This window comes from Leptodactylus fuscus, chromosome 3 (genome assembly GCF_031893055.1).
Source record: "Leptodactylus fuscus isolate aLepFus1 chromosome 3, aLepFus1.hap2, whole genome shotgun sequence".
In the NCBI taxonomy this organism is placed as follows: domain Eukaryota; kingdom Metazoa; phylum Chordata; class Amphibia; order Anura; family Leptodactylidae; genus Leptodactylus; species Leptodactylus fuscus.
In genome coordinates, this window is record NC_134267.1 from 10,338,666 (window position 1) to 10,351,767 (window position 13,102).

At 48.8% G+C, this 13,102-nt stretch overlaps 1 protein-coding gene across 1 annotated transcript in view; it reads right to left on the reverse strand.

The window, feature by feature from the left end:
• Window positions 1–780: 780 nt before the first annotated feature.
• SLC3A1 (solute carrier family 3 member 1) overlaps window positions 781–13,102 on the reverse strand; it is a 28,412-nt gene continuing 16,090 nt past the window's right edge. The window contains exons 5-10 of the mRNA XM_075267031.1: window positions 10,950–11,069; window positions 3,220–3,344; window positions 2,696–2,897; window positions 2,389–2,568; window positions 2,190–2,306; window positions 781–1,380 (exon numbers count right to left, since the gene is read on the reverse strand). Of these exons, the coding sequence (XP_075123132.1) occupies window positions 940–1,380; window positions 2,190–2,306; window positions 2,389–2,568; window positions 2,696–2,897; window positions 3,220–3,344; window positions 10,950–11,069 (1,185 nt within the window). The 3' untranslated portion in view covers window positions 781–939. The remainder of the gene's footprint in view (window positions 1,381–2,189; window positions 2,307–2,388; window positions 2,569–2,695; window positions 2,898–3,219; window positions 3,345–10,949; window positions 11,070–13,102) is intronic.

The window sequence follows — 13,102 nt, forward strand, 5'->3', positions numbered from 1 at the left end:
GGGATTCCTAGCGTCATGGCTAGTAGTAGGACATTACTTGCATAGTGTTCAAGCCAGTAAACCTAGCCCAGATAGCCAAAGCTTGGTTGTGTGAAACCATCTTTAGGCTAAGACCCCACGTTGCGGAAATGCAGATTTTGTTGCATTTTTTGAGCCAAAGCCCAAGTATGGATACGAAAAGGAATGGGAAATATGTAGGAAACTCTTATACTTCTCCCTTCTGCTCAATCCACTACTGGGTTTGGCTCAAAAACGCAACAAAATCTGCAACAAAATTAAAAAAAAGCTGCGTTTCCGTAACATGGGGCTCTAGCCTTAATCTTGGCTCTGATGCATCCGTGTGTTAAACCCTTTCGTCACATGATCACCAACCTGACCACCAGGCCAGACCTTGCTTTCCCGTATGGGTAGAATGTCCCTCTCCCCTATATGGCTCGCTTCCTACAAGATACGGGATTGAACCAACCAAGATCAAGTCCTTACTGTCTGCATTCATCCTTCTTGTTCCTCAGTATGTCTATTATACATAAAGTTCTGCTAAATGTATCATTTTACCCTATGTAAAGGACCAGGAGTGCTGTACTATAGTAGGAGTAAGCCCTAGCGCCATAAAAACAAAGGTTCAGCACAGAACTGGGAAACTAGTGAAAGCGAAAAAAATATCTAACTCTGTTGTAAGGTAACATCACCAAGGGAGTATTCCAAAAAGTTTTAGAAGGCTTAGATACACGTTAGATTTTCATTCCATGTCCCAAATAAATAAAATGAATGCGATTCCAGTATCAAAACAAATCTCTTTATTTATATCATTTTTGTGTGGCACTATGGCAATGGTCACGGTTTTGACCCATGTCACGTTTTTACACGAATCTGTACAACAGAAGCCTATGATCAGGTTACTATATGACGTACATTCAGCCTTCGCGCCTTCCAGCAACTTTAACAATTCTTGTACAGTAAATTGAAGGCGCTGGAATAACAGGCTTTTTCGGAAATGAAGCATTGGTCCTTGAAGGCCTCTCTAGTGTGCAGTGGTTTGTTGGTTCTGTACTCCAGTATTATCCCCTCCCCGCGCGCCGTCCTAACGCTGTTCATATTGACAGTCTCTCCCTTTCTGGTAGATATTGTACTGAATCTGATTTTCGCCTGTGCTGGAAGGTCTTGGATTTTGTTGCTGAAATTTATCTCTGAATTGGCACCAAAATTGAGAACCATCATAAAGACTTTATTCATCCCGTCTACTTCTCTCACGTAGGAGAAAACATCCTTATCCTTAAAGGTGTAACACAACCAACCCCGATGGAGGGGCAATTCTTTCTTCCGTAGTTGGAGTAGATCCCGGTATAAGTTCAATGGTGAATCTGGCTTCGACTTTTGAACCTATGAGAAGGATTTCATGTTGTTAATACAATTGGGATCATTGTGAGAGATCGTGGAATATGGTTTTCACCAGCTGTGCCCCAAAAATGAATAATTTTACATGTCTCATCTCTATGGCTTAGGCTCTGTTGGCAGTTCTGATAGATTTGACCCCCTACCTTCCCACGCGTAACCTCTGATGCTTTCAAGACCCCCTACCGCGCTCCACCCTTCACACAACCATCTCCAAGACGTCTCCTGTGCATCCCCCATATCTTGCCCCCACACGGTATATTACCACCTTTACTGGCCCAAACCAAGACTATTGCCCCTTATTAGCCCCCATACAGTACACTGCCTCACCGCAGTGACCCCCGCACAGTGACACATTAGGCTGTTACCTACTGGATTATTCCAATAGGTAGCGGCCAGTATTTATTGTTCACCAATACCAGCCCATTGCTGTATAACATGTCCAGACGTTGAACAATGTCAAGCTGCGCCGTCCCATCGTTGTTCGGTGACCTAATGGGGTTGGACTGAGAAGGAGCCGGGATCGGTGAATAATAAATATTAGCTGTTACGTGATGGAACATTCCATTAGATACTGGATGATGTCATGGGGCCCTGTCGTTGTAGTGGTAGATCTGCCATTGGAACGAGCTACTGATGGAAGTGGTTTGAACCATCAAACCCCCGTGTGCCCCAGCGCCCTAATTTGCACCATTGGGCACCATTGGGATCCACTGCATAACTAACCATAGACATGAGACAGACGTGAAAGAATCTTGTAGGTTTGCCAATGATGCCGTGTATAGGACAATACTTACATCAACATTTATTTCCTTATAGTCCTGGCTGATCGGCAGCCATGTTCGGTTGCCTTCACTAAACCCAGCGTTTGCTTCTGCGTCCCACTGCATAGGAGACTTCTCAGGGTATTCGGCCTAGAAATTGTGTAAAGAAAGTGTAATATAAAAAAATAATCCATAGGGTTAATCAAAGATCTATATATTGAATGTTACTTACTGGATTAAATTCACCCGATTCATCTGCGGTGACATTTACGGCAAGATTGTCTTCCATTCCCAATTCTTCACCATAATAAGTGGTCGGGGTGCCCGGAAGAGTCAGCAGGAGCGTATTAATAACCTTTACGTAGTCCGCTCCCACCCGAGAAGCAATACGAGAATTACTGGGGCTTCCAACCTAAAAGAAATTTTGCAAAAATTTCAGTGAACGTCCAGCAGTCTAAAGGGGAAGTGCGAAAAAAAAACGGATAACCAATTGGGCCATATAAACCAAGCCATCGCGTATGATGAAAACCTCATCTTACCATCCAGTGCGGCCACTTTCCTTTAGGCATCGCTTTCATCCACAAATCCACAATGTCAAATATGGCATCTCCTGAGAGATCTGTATTCAGGTCCAGCAGGTAGAAGTTGAGCGGAAAGTCGGCTTCTTGGGTGAAGGAGTTGCCGTAATACAGCATTGTTTTTTCTACTGTGTTCTGATCATTGGACTCGGCGCCCATAAACCTGCAAACAATTGTCCTATATGAGCCAACTGCATGGAAATGAACAATATCCAATATCTCAGTACAACATGACCTAGGTTGTCTTGTGGACCCTGGTGCAATCTTTTGTCCGGGGCCCCTATCTCATCCCTACAGTGAATTCTTGATAGTGATGGTTACGGGTGCCAAGGAGTTTAATCCACCTTAGTGTGGTCGGGTAATCTGTGGGTCTCCTTGGCTTATGGGCCAGATGGAAGCTGCAATCTCAATACTGATGCCAGTGCTTATGGGCCCCCTAAGGCTCCTGGGCCCTGGTGCGACTGCACCCCTGTAGGTTGTATTACCTGTAACGTCCAGGTTCTCTGCTGTATGTATTCATAGTCTGCCGGAAGTCACGCAGGATGTCATGCATCCCGACCTGTGTGGTTGTGTAGTCGTGAAACAGCTCATCATAGTTGATAATGGTGGCCTAGGAAGATATAACATAATATTAACGTGTTCATCTACAGATGACTTTCTCTGGGTTTCTGAGCCCAGCAGATCAACCAGGCCGCAGATAGATAGGTTACGGTCACCTGCACTAAAGAAAGATTATGAATGATAATCTGTTTTCCCTTAGCCCAAACAGCAGCACAACTGGGGTATTCCTGCCCCTATGAGCTGTTAGGACAGGTGGAATTTTTAATTACTTAACAGCTTTTGACCTCTATAAGAGGCCGGAAGACCTGCTCCTCCCTTGTGTTAGTAACAAGTATGATATACAGAGCAATCTATGCCAAGAGCTACACACACATACACAAAATCTGTACAATAGCACCTCTTAGGGAGGGAGCCTTGTGCTGCTGTTTGGGCTAAGGGAAAACAGATTATCATTCATAATCTTTCTTTCCCCCTACGCCCAACAGCAGCACAACTGGGGATTTAGCAAGTATTATCTCCCCTAGGGCGGGACCTCCTGGCACGCTGATGCCAAGACGGAGTGCCCAAATGCTGTAGCATCGGCCGTACGCCAGTCCAATCTGTAGTGTTTGGCAAAAGTCAGCTGTGAGCTCCAAGAGGCTGCAGCACATATCTGCTCTAGAGAGAGGAACCGTGTCTCTGCCCATGATGTCGCCACTGATCGGGTGGCATGGGCTCGTAGAAAATCTGGAACAGGAAGATTCTGAGTCCGTAGGGAACAGCTGATAGCATCTCTGATCCATCTAGACAGGGTTACCTTTGATGCTTTAGCACCTCTATTGTGGCCAAACACATTAACCAGAAGATTTCCTGATCTTCGGAACGGTGCTGTACGATCCAGGTAGATACGTAGTGCTCTTACCAGATCCAGTGTGTGTAGCTTCTCCTCTTGCTCAGTGGCAGGGGAGGGAAAGAAGCCCGGTAGGGTGATCACTTGATTGGTGTTCTGAAGTGTGGGTACCTTCGGCAAGAATCCTGGGACGAACCTTAGCTGTACTCTGTCAGGAAAGAAAGTTATGAAAGGTTCGGAGGCTGCTAGAGCCTGCAATTCGCCAACCCTCTTGGCGGAGGTTATTGCCAACAGAAAGGTCACTTTAAATGACAGGTACTTCCAGTCCACTTCAGATAATGGTTCGAAGGGGGGCGCACATAGCCCTTGTAGAACCGCGGCCAGGTCCCACCTGGGGACAGGGGGCCGTACCTGGGGGCGGAGCCTGGCAGCCCCCCTAAGGGACTGTTTGACAAGAGGATCTTGTGATAACCGTGTCTCCAGGAGAGCAGATAGAGCTGACACTTGAACCTTGAGGGTGGCAGGTGCTAGTCCTCTCTCCAAGCCGTTCTGTAAGAACTCTAGGACTGCATCTCTGTCTGTATCGCGGTGGCTGCCTGTACACCAATCTCGGAATATCCGGGCGATCCTTTGGTAGCTCTGATTGGTTGCCTCTGCTCTTGAATGGGCTAAGGTACTTAGCACTCCCTGAGACAATCCTCTGTCTGCGCGTATGGCGCGGTTAGCCTCCAGGCAGTGAGGTTGAATTTGTCTAGGCCCAGGCACGGCCGACTGTTCAGTGACACCAGGTTCCTGACTGGTGGAAGCCTCCAGTAGTTCCCCCGACTCATAAGGATAAGGTCGGTGAACCATGCCCTTTTTGGCCAGAACGGCATGATCACTATTGCCGAAGTCTGGTCCTGCCTGAGTTTCGCCAATACCTTCGGTATCATCGGGATGGGAGGGAACACGTATGCCAGTTCGAACCTCCATGGTATTGACAGGGCATCCACAGCCAAAGGGTTGTCTTCCCGGTACAGGGAGCAAAACCTTTCTACTTTGGCATTGTGTTGGGTGGCCATCAGATCCACCTCGGGGAGACCCCACCTCCTGGTCAGGTAGTGGAAGATGTCCTGGTTCAGGGACCATTCGCCTGCGGTCGGCCGGCCTCTGCTGAGTTGATCCGCTAGGATGTTCAGGTGGCCCTGGATATGTACCGCGGCCAGCTGGGAGAGGTTTCGTTCTGCCCAGGAGAAGATCAGGTTGGTGACTTGCATGAGCGAGGGGGACCTGGTTCCTCCCTGCTTGTTGATATAGTGGACTGTCGTCAGATTGTCTGATCTTACTTTGACCGCTTTTCCTCGTAGAAGTGGTGCAAATGACAGAAGGGCTCGATGAACTGCGGTAAGCTCGCGCCAGTTGGATGAGTGCGTCCTCTCCCGCTGATTCCATGTACCTTGAACCGGGGTCTCCCCCAGATGGGCTCCCCAGCCTGTGAGGGAGGCATCTGTAGTCAACAGGGTCCAGGCGGGCTGGACCGAGGACTTCCCATCTCGCAGATGGGTCCACCAGGGCAAGGTTTGCCGGGTGCTGATGGTTAACTGGACTGGCTTCTGTAAACCTGAAGGACTGTGATTCCAGACTCTCAAGATCTCGTTCTGTAGAGGGCGCATATGCCATAGGGCCCAAGGAACTGCATCTAGGGCAGCGGACATCAATCCGAGGACCTTCATCGCCGTCCTGATGGTGACCTTCCATGTGGAAGATAAATGATGTGCCGCCCGAGCAATTTTCCTTTTGCGAGGAGAGGGTAGAGAGACCGTCATGTTGAGAGAGTCTAGAATAAGTCCCAGGAACTGAACTCGTGTTGATGGCACCATCACTGACTTCTGCCAGTTTACCAGCCACCCCAGCTTGTCTAGTAGAGCTACGACGGTCTGCCTCTGCGTGGTAAGAACCTCCTTTGAATGAGCCTTCAGAAGCCAGTCGTCCAGGTACGGGACTATAAATATGCCTTGAAGGCGCAGGGCGGCAGCTATGACCTTTGTGAAGGTGTGGGGGGCGGAGGATATGCCGAACGGGAGGGCTGTGAACTGGAAGTGCGCCTCTTTCCCCTGTATGTCTACGGCAATCCTTAGGAACTTTCGGTGTGCCAGAAAGATGGGTACGTGGAGGTAGGCGTCCTTCAGGTCCAGAGTGACGAAGTGATCTCCAGGGTGCATGAAAGGTAGTACTGACCTTATGGTTTCCATGCGAAACCGCAGCCTGCGGATGAAGTGATTCAGATACCTGAGATCGATGATCATACGCCACTCGCCTGATGGCTTGGGGACCAAGAAGACTGGAGAGTAGACGCCTGTGCCTTGTTCTGCGCGAGGAACCATCTCTAGCGCGGCCTTGTCCACGTACTCCTGAATCAATCTCTCCAGATGAAGTTGTTTGGGGCCCTGAAGAGGGCGGGTTCTTACCATCTTCTCTGGCGGCTGGGAAACAAAATTAATTTTATAACCTTCCTGGATCATCTGGATGACCCAGGGGTCCCGAATATTCTGCCGCCAGGCCTCCACATAGTGGGAAAGACGACCGCCCACCCCAGGGGAGGGGGGGGAGTAGGAAGGGGGGTGTGTACTGAGAGGGAATTAGAAGGGGGCATTCTTACGGCCACGAGATGAGCCCCGACCTCTTCCTTTCCCGGATCGCCGCTGGCCTCTGGTGCCTCTTCGAGTGCCTCTTCCTCGAAAGGAGGTACTCCGACCTTCAAGGGGCTGTGGCAGGTTCTTGCTCTTAGAGTCAGCCCAGCCTTCCATGATGTGGTCGAGCTCATTTCCGAACAGCCGTCCGGGCTCAAAGGGGAGACCACAGAGGCTATTTTTGGAAGTAAGGTCAGCCTTCCAGGGCTTCAGCCATAGGGGTCGGCGAGCCACAGTAGCCAGTGCCATGGATCTAGCCGCCAGACGGGTCTGAAAATGGGTAGCTTCTGTCAGGTGATCCACCAACAGCGTGATGTCGGACACTGCCGCGAGGAGATCATCACGATCCACGCCGGAATCGATGTCCTTGGCCAGGGATGACAGTTCTGCGCATAAGCCAGTTGCTACCTCATTCGCGACCATGCCCAAAGAGGCCTGGGCAGAGGCGGACGAATATACACGCCTCAAAGATCCTTCGACTCGGCGATCCATGGGGTCCCTGAGGCCCGAGCCGTCCTCTGATGGAAGGATGGAGCGCCTTGATAACTTGGCCACGGCGACGTCCACTTTTGGCGGGGGACCCCACGCCTTTAGTTGACTCTCAGAGACGGGAAAAAGTGCCTTGAAGCGTGTGGATGGCGCAAAGGATCTCTCCGGGTGCCTCCATTCGCCCTCCATCAGGCGGAGCATCTCCGAAGAGGGCCTGAAGGTACGAGACCTACGGCTAGAGCCTTCCCCGCCTTCCCGGTCTCTGATTCTTAGGGTCTTGAATACTCTGGACATTTTGTCCAGGGGAAAAATCTCCTTCTCCTCCTCCGTACTAGAAGACGACTCCACATCCCTGAGGCGCAGCTTTTCCAGAGGCGGCAGGGACAGTTCGCAATCCAGCCGTGGCCTCTTGGCCAGGGAGATGGCTTCCATTCTTTTCATGGAGTCCTGGACGTACCCCTTCACCCAGGACACCATCTCTCGCATGGGAGTTGTTTCAACAGAGGGGGCCCTGCACCCCTGACAGAAGCGATATTGGGAGTCATCAGGCAGCGGCACTCTACAAGAAGTGCACGCCAGATGCTTCCTTTTGGAAGTAGCCTTCCTTCTAGGCGGAACAGTGGAGGAAGAAGAAGACATTCTGAGGAGGAAGAAAAAGGATACACTAACTACTTACTGTACTCAGAGATGCAACTCTCCAACCTCCCTTCCCCCCCCCCCCCGGCCATGTCCACCAAACCTTAGTCAATGAAGACAGTTCTCCAGCACAGAAATTGACCAGGGAGCTTCACCAACTGATGTGCTTGCAACCGGAGCGACAAGCACTAACTGAAGCTCTAAGGGGACTTAAATAGGCCAGGGGGTGGGGTTTTGCCCGGAGCCCCGCCCAAGGGGTAGGGGCTACAACGGAGCCAGAATCTCATGAAAAAAAGGGGAGGGGAGAAGACAGGGGGAGGGGGATCTGACCCAGGTATGGTCCCCAGGACCGGGGGACCCCCCTCCCAAACTACCGTGCAATGCTCGTGTCTAGGGGTTGTTCTCTTCCCGTCCGCCGCGAGACCCGCGCACTGTGCATGTGTGGCGGACAGGAGGAATCTGAGAAAGGTTCCTAGGTCTAGCGTTCCTAGGGGAAAGCCCCGACCCGGCGCCCCAGTCGGACAGGAGCGTGCACGAGCCGGCAGGGTCCCCGCCGGGAGAAGGGGACCTCTGCTGAAAAAAGAGGATGTCCAGAAAAAGATCTTCTGCTGTCAGGTACTGGTGGGGGAGAGTAGTGGACCCCTATAGGAGGTCAGAACATCTGCTCCCCCCCTGACCACCTGTCCTGTCCCACAGGACAGAAAAAAACACAAGGGAGGAGCAGGTCTTCTGGCCTCTTATAGAGGTCAAAAGCTGTTAGGTAATTAAAAATTCCACCTGTCCTAACAGCTCATAGGGGCAGGAATACCCCAGTTGTGCTGCTGTTGGGCGTAGGGGGAAAGGTGTTTTCTCCTTCCATTACCGAGATATCTCTGGTTTTGTCGATATGGAATTGAGCTCTTTGGCGCCACGAAGAAGAGATTGTTATTTTAGGGGTGCCTTCACACAGCGTAGCGCGCCGCTCCTTTAGACACATATATGCGCTTCAAAACAGAGCCCATTGATTTCAATAGGCACGCTACCCATTGAAATCAATAGGTAAAAAAGCCTCCGATTGATTTCAATGGGTAGCGTGCGTATATCAGCACCCATGGAAATCAATGGGCTCTGTTTTGAAGCGCCGCGCTCGGACACGTGTATACGTGTCTAAAGGAGCGGCGCGCTGCGCCGTGCGAAAGCACCCTAAGAAGGTAAGCGGTAACATTGCTCAAAAGAACTTTAAAGACTTCAAGGAATTTCCACCTTAAGTCCGGGGCCCCACAGGCCGGAAACGCCGCGGGAAAAATCGTGGCGTTTTACAGTACTTGCATATTGGATGGGATTCATGCGAATCCCATCCCCACTTTGGGGGGAAAAAATCGCAGTGTGGACACGCTGAGTCCGCTGCAGTTTTGGAAATCGCAGCAGGTCAATTATATCTGCGGAAACGCCGGTAGCTTCCCCGCAGATATAATTGTAACAGAAAGTCCGTGGAGGAAAACTCTGTGAACTTTCTGTTCAAAGTGCTGTAGGAAGAACCGTGTATCGTCCCGTGGGACCTTAAAGGGATTCTACCACTAAAACACTTTTTTTTATAGTTACCACGTCGGAATAGCCTTTAAAAAGGCTATTCGTCTCTTACCTGTGGAAGTGCTCTTCGCCGCGCCGTTCGTTCAAAATACCGGTTTGTACCGGTATGCTAATGAGTTCTCTCGCAGCGATGGGGGCGTCCCCATTGCAGCTCGAAAACTCACCGCAGCGCCGCCTCTCTGGTCTTCGGTGTCCTCCCCTTGCTTCTTCAGCGTACTGTCGGACGCCTGCGCAGTACGCTCTGTTCGACGAAGATTGCCGAACGTACTGCGCATGCGCAAAATAGCGGTCCCAGCCATAGTGCGGGCACCGCACTTTCGCGCATGCGCAGTACGTTCGGCAATCTTCGCCAAACAGAGAGCATACTGCGCAGGCGTCCGACAGACGCTGAAGAGGCAAGGGGAGGACACCGAAGACCGGAGAGGCGGCGCTGCGGTGAGTTTTTGAGCTGCAATGGGGACGCCCCCATCGCTGCGAGAGAACTCATTAGCATACCGGTACAAACCGGTATTTTGAACGAACGGCGCGGCGAAGAGCACTTCCACAGGTAAGAGACGAATAGCCTTTTTAAAGGCTATTCCGACGTGGTAACTAGAAAAAAAAGTGTTTTAGTGGTAGAATCCCTTTAACTTAAAGGGGTTTTTCAGCCCCAGACAGAGCTTCTATAAGCTAGGTCTTCAGTATGTGATTTGTGGGGTTCAATACCTGGTTCCCACACGGATCGGCCATTTAGGCAGCCTCCAGGGACTGGAAACTGGGGCATTGGGCACCGCTCCTACGCAGGCATCTGTGAGCTAGGAATCCCACCAAGGGGACCACATTTGGTTTTAGCTGGTAGATGCCAGAAGGTCTCTTAAGAGGGGTCTGTCACCAGCACCAGTGTCAAATTGCGGCAACACCCTCATGGAGTTCATTTGGATATTATCAATGCAACGACAATTCACAAGGGGCCCCTTTAAATCAGTTGACCCCTAACCTATCTGCAAGAGTTGATATACTGCGTTTAGCTGACAGACTCCCTTTAAAGGGATTGTCCAAGAGTAGAAAAACAAGCCTGCACCTTTTCACGGGTTGTACTTGGTATTGTAGCACCGCCATATTTATTATGCTGCAATACTAGACGCAACCCATAGTCAGACATGTTTCTGGACGTGGCCGTCTTCTCTAATGGTGGACAACGTCTTAGGTTGGATCTACAAAGCAGTGATATGTCTGTATTATACAGACTTTATTACAAATCCCATCCTGACTGTGGGTCTATCTATGGTCCCGATCCTAGACCTGGTCATTAGACCCCCGGCTGGGACAGGACTTGTGGCTGTAATAACATTGCGCCCTGATGTGACCACTCCAATAAGCAATGCTATATCTGCTATACGTGTATGGCGTCTCTTGTCGTATCCTTTTAGACCCAGCTAATGACTGTATATCATGCCCATCTATATACACTGCAGACACCTACCGGATCTTGTAATTTGTTGACCTGAGGTTCGTCTCGGAGGTGTTCTGCTTCCAGGAGGAACTTAGCAGCATCGACTGTAAAACCATCAACACCTTTCTCCAGCCAGAATTTTATAATATCCTGAGATAACAAACAGATTTATTGAATTGCTATGGGAACGGTATTGATGGAGACATAATCCATCTTATTTCCATCTGCTTAAGACGTGAAGAAAGCGCCTTAAGTGTCACATATTAACTGGAAATTGCCAAGACGTGAAACTTAGACGGAACCTGAAACCTCACGATACAAAGTACAGTAGTCCTGGTGCGACCTAGACTAACAGGGGTGAGGCATCCTTAAAGGGGATGACTGGGGTAAAGTCTGTGTTGATGTCATTTTGCAATATTGCTACATTGTGGCACAAAAAAATCTTAGCAAAAACTTGGGACTGCGACGTGTACAGAAAATGGGTTTGTATTACGTCAAGTAACAAAACTCTTATCCGTGGGCTGTGTCTTATGTCGTAGCTTATCCCTGACTAAGTGACTAGAGGTTAGTTGCAATACCAAACACAACCTATGGATATGAGTGGCGCTGTTTCTCTGGAAGAAAAATGAATACTTTCTTTCTAATATTGGAGAACGAAGTCCACACGGACTGAAAAATGCAGCAAGAAAATCAATTCTACAAGTGCTGGTGATTTGGCCTAAATTCGACAAGCAGCATGTCTTCCGCAGCATCTTTTTATGCAATGTAGGGGTGAAATTATATAAAATTTGGAATAAGGAGGAGTTACATATACCGTACTATGTGTGATCAGGATGTAAAATTGGGACTGTCCTGCAAAAAACAAGTAAACTGCTACAATGCCATGGGGTGAAGAAATGATGATAGGGCTGAGGCTGATTGTAAGAAGCTTCGGGCAAGCGAAGTAATATATCCCCGGGTGGTTGGCATTGAATTCTGCAAGGATGTACTTGTACGCCCTTGTAAAGTTAAGCAGCTGTACAATGTCGTGGAGCAGGGAGCCGGCCGGACTCTCCAAACAGAAAGCAGGGACAGTTTGTTACCGTCCCTGCCTTCCCGATCGCTGAATGAGCCCTCCCATCTGACTCAATGGTCACGTGATCCATCAGTAGCTGCACGAGCTCCTGGGTCTTAGAGGATCCAGATCAGCTCTGTAGTGCTTCCTAGAAGACGGCATTTCCCCTGTAACTAGGCCTAATACATCAGCCCCATTTAAAGGGAACATCAGCAAAAAAAAATATATTATAATAAAAGTCTATTAGGATAGGACCATATGGGGGGCACAATGTATTACAATAAAAAAATAAAAAATAAAGTACAATTTAAGAAAATAATCCCAATGACCCCGCCCACATCGCAGGTTCTAGTCCCGCCCTCGGAAACCCAACACTTTGTCTCTGTAATGACTGTAAAGGAGAAGGAAAATAATTTTTTAAAAAAATTTTGGTACCACTTTGTGCTATTACAAAACTAAACATAAAAAATGGGGGAAAAAAAAAAATATTTTGCCTAATTTTTTGGCTACATTTTTCTGGGTATAAAATAAAATTAAGAATAAAGAATATTAAAATAGTTTGGGGTTGAACAAGTTGGGTACGAACCAGAAGTGAAGGCAGGGCCGCCATCAGGAATTTTGGGGCCCCATACAGCCTAAGTGTCTGCCCCCCCCCCCCCGGCTGCCGCCATTTTAAAACTACTTTATTTTGCGACATACCAATTCTGTATTACATTTCCCTTTATTTAGCAGCATTACAAGGCTTCATCAGATTCTATTTGCAGGTATAATCTGCTACGTGTGACAGCGCCTATAGAGAGCCAACACCATCTACAGTCCTATGAAAAAGTTTGGGCACCCCTATTAATCTTAATCATTTTTAGTTCTAAATATTTTGGTATTTGAAGCAGCCATTTCAGTTTGATATATCTAATAACTGATGAACACAGTAATATTTCAGGATTGAAATGAGGTTTATTGTACTAACAGAAAATGCGCAATATGCATTAAACCAAAATTTGACCGGTGCAAAAGTATGGGCACCTCAACAGAAAAGTGACATTAATATTTAGTAGATCCTCCTTTTGCAAAGATAACAGCCTCTAGTCGCTTCCTGTAGCTTTTAATCAGTTCCTGGATCCTGGATAAA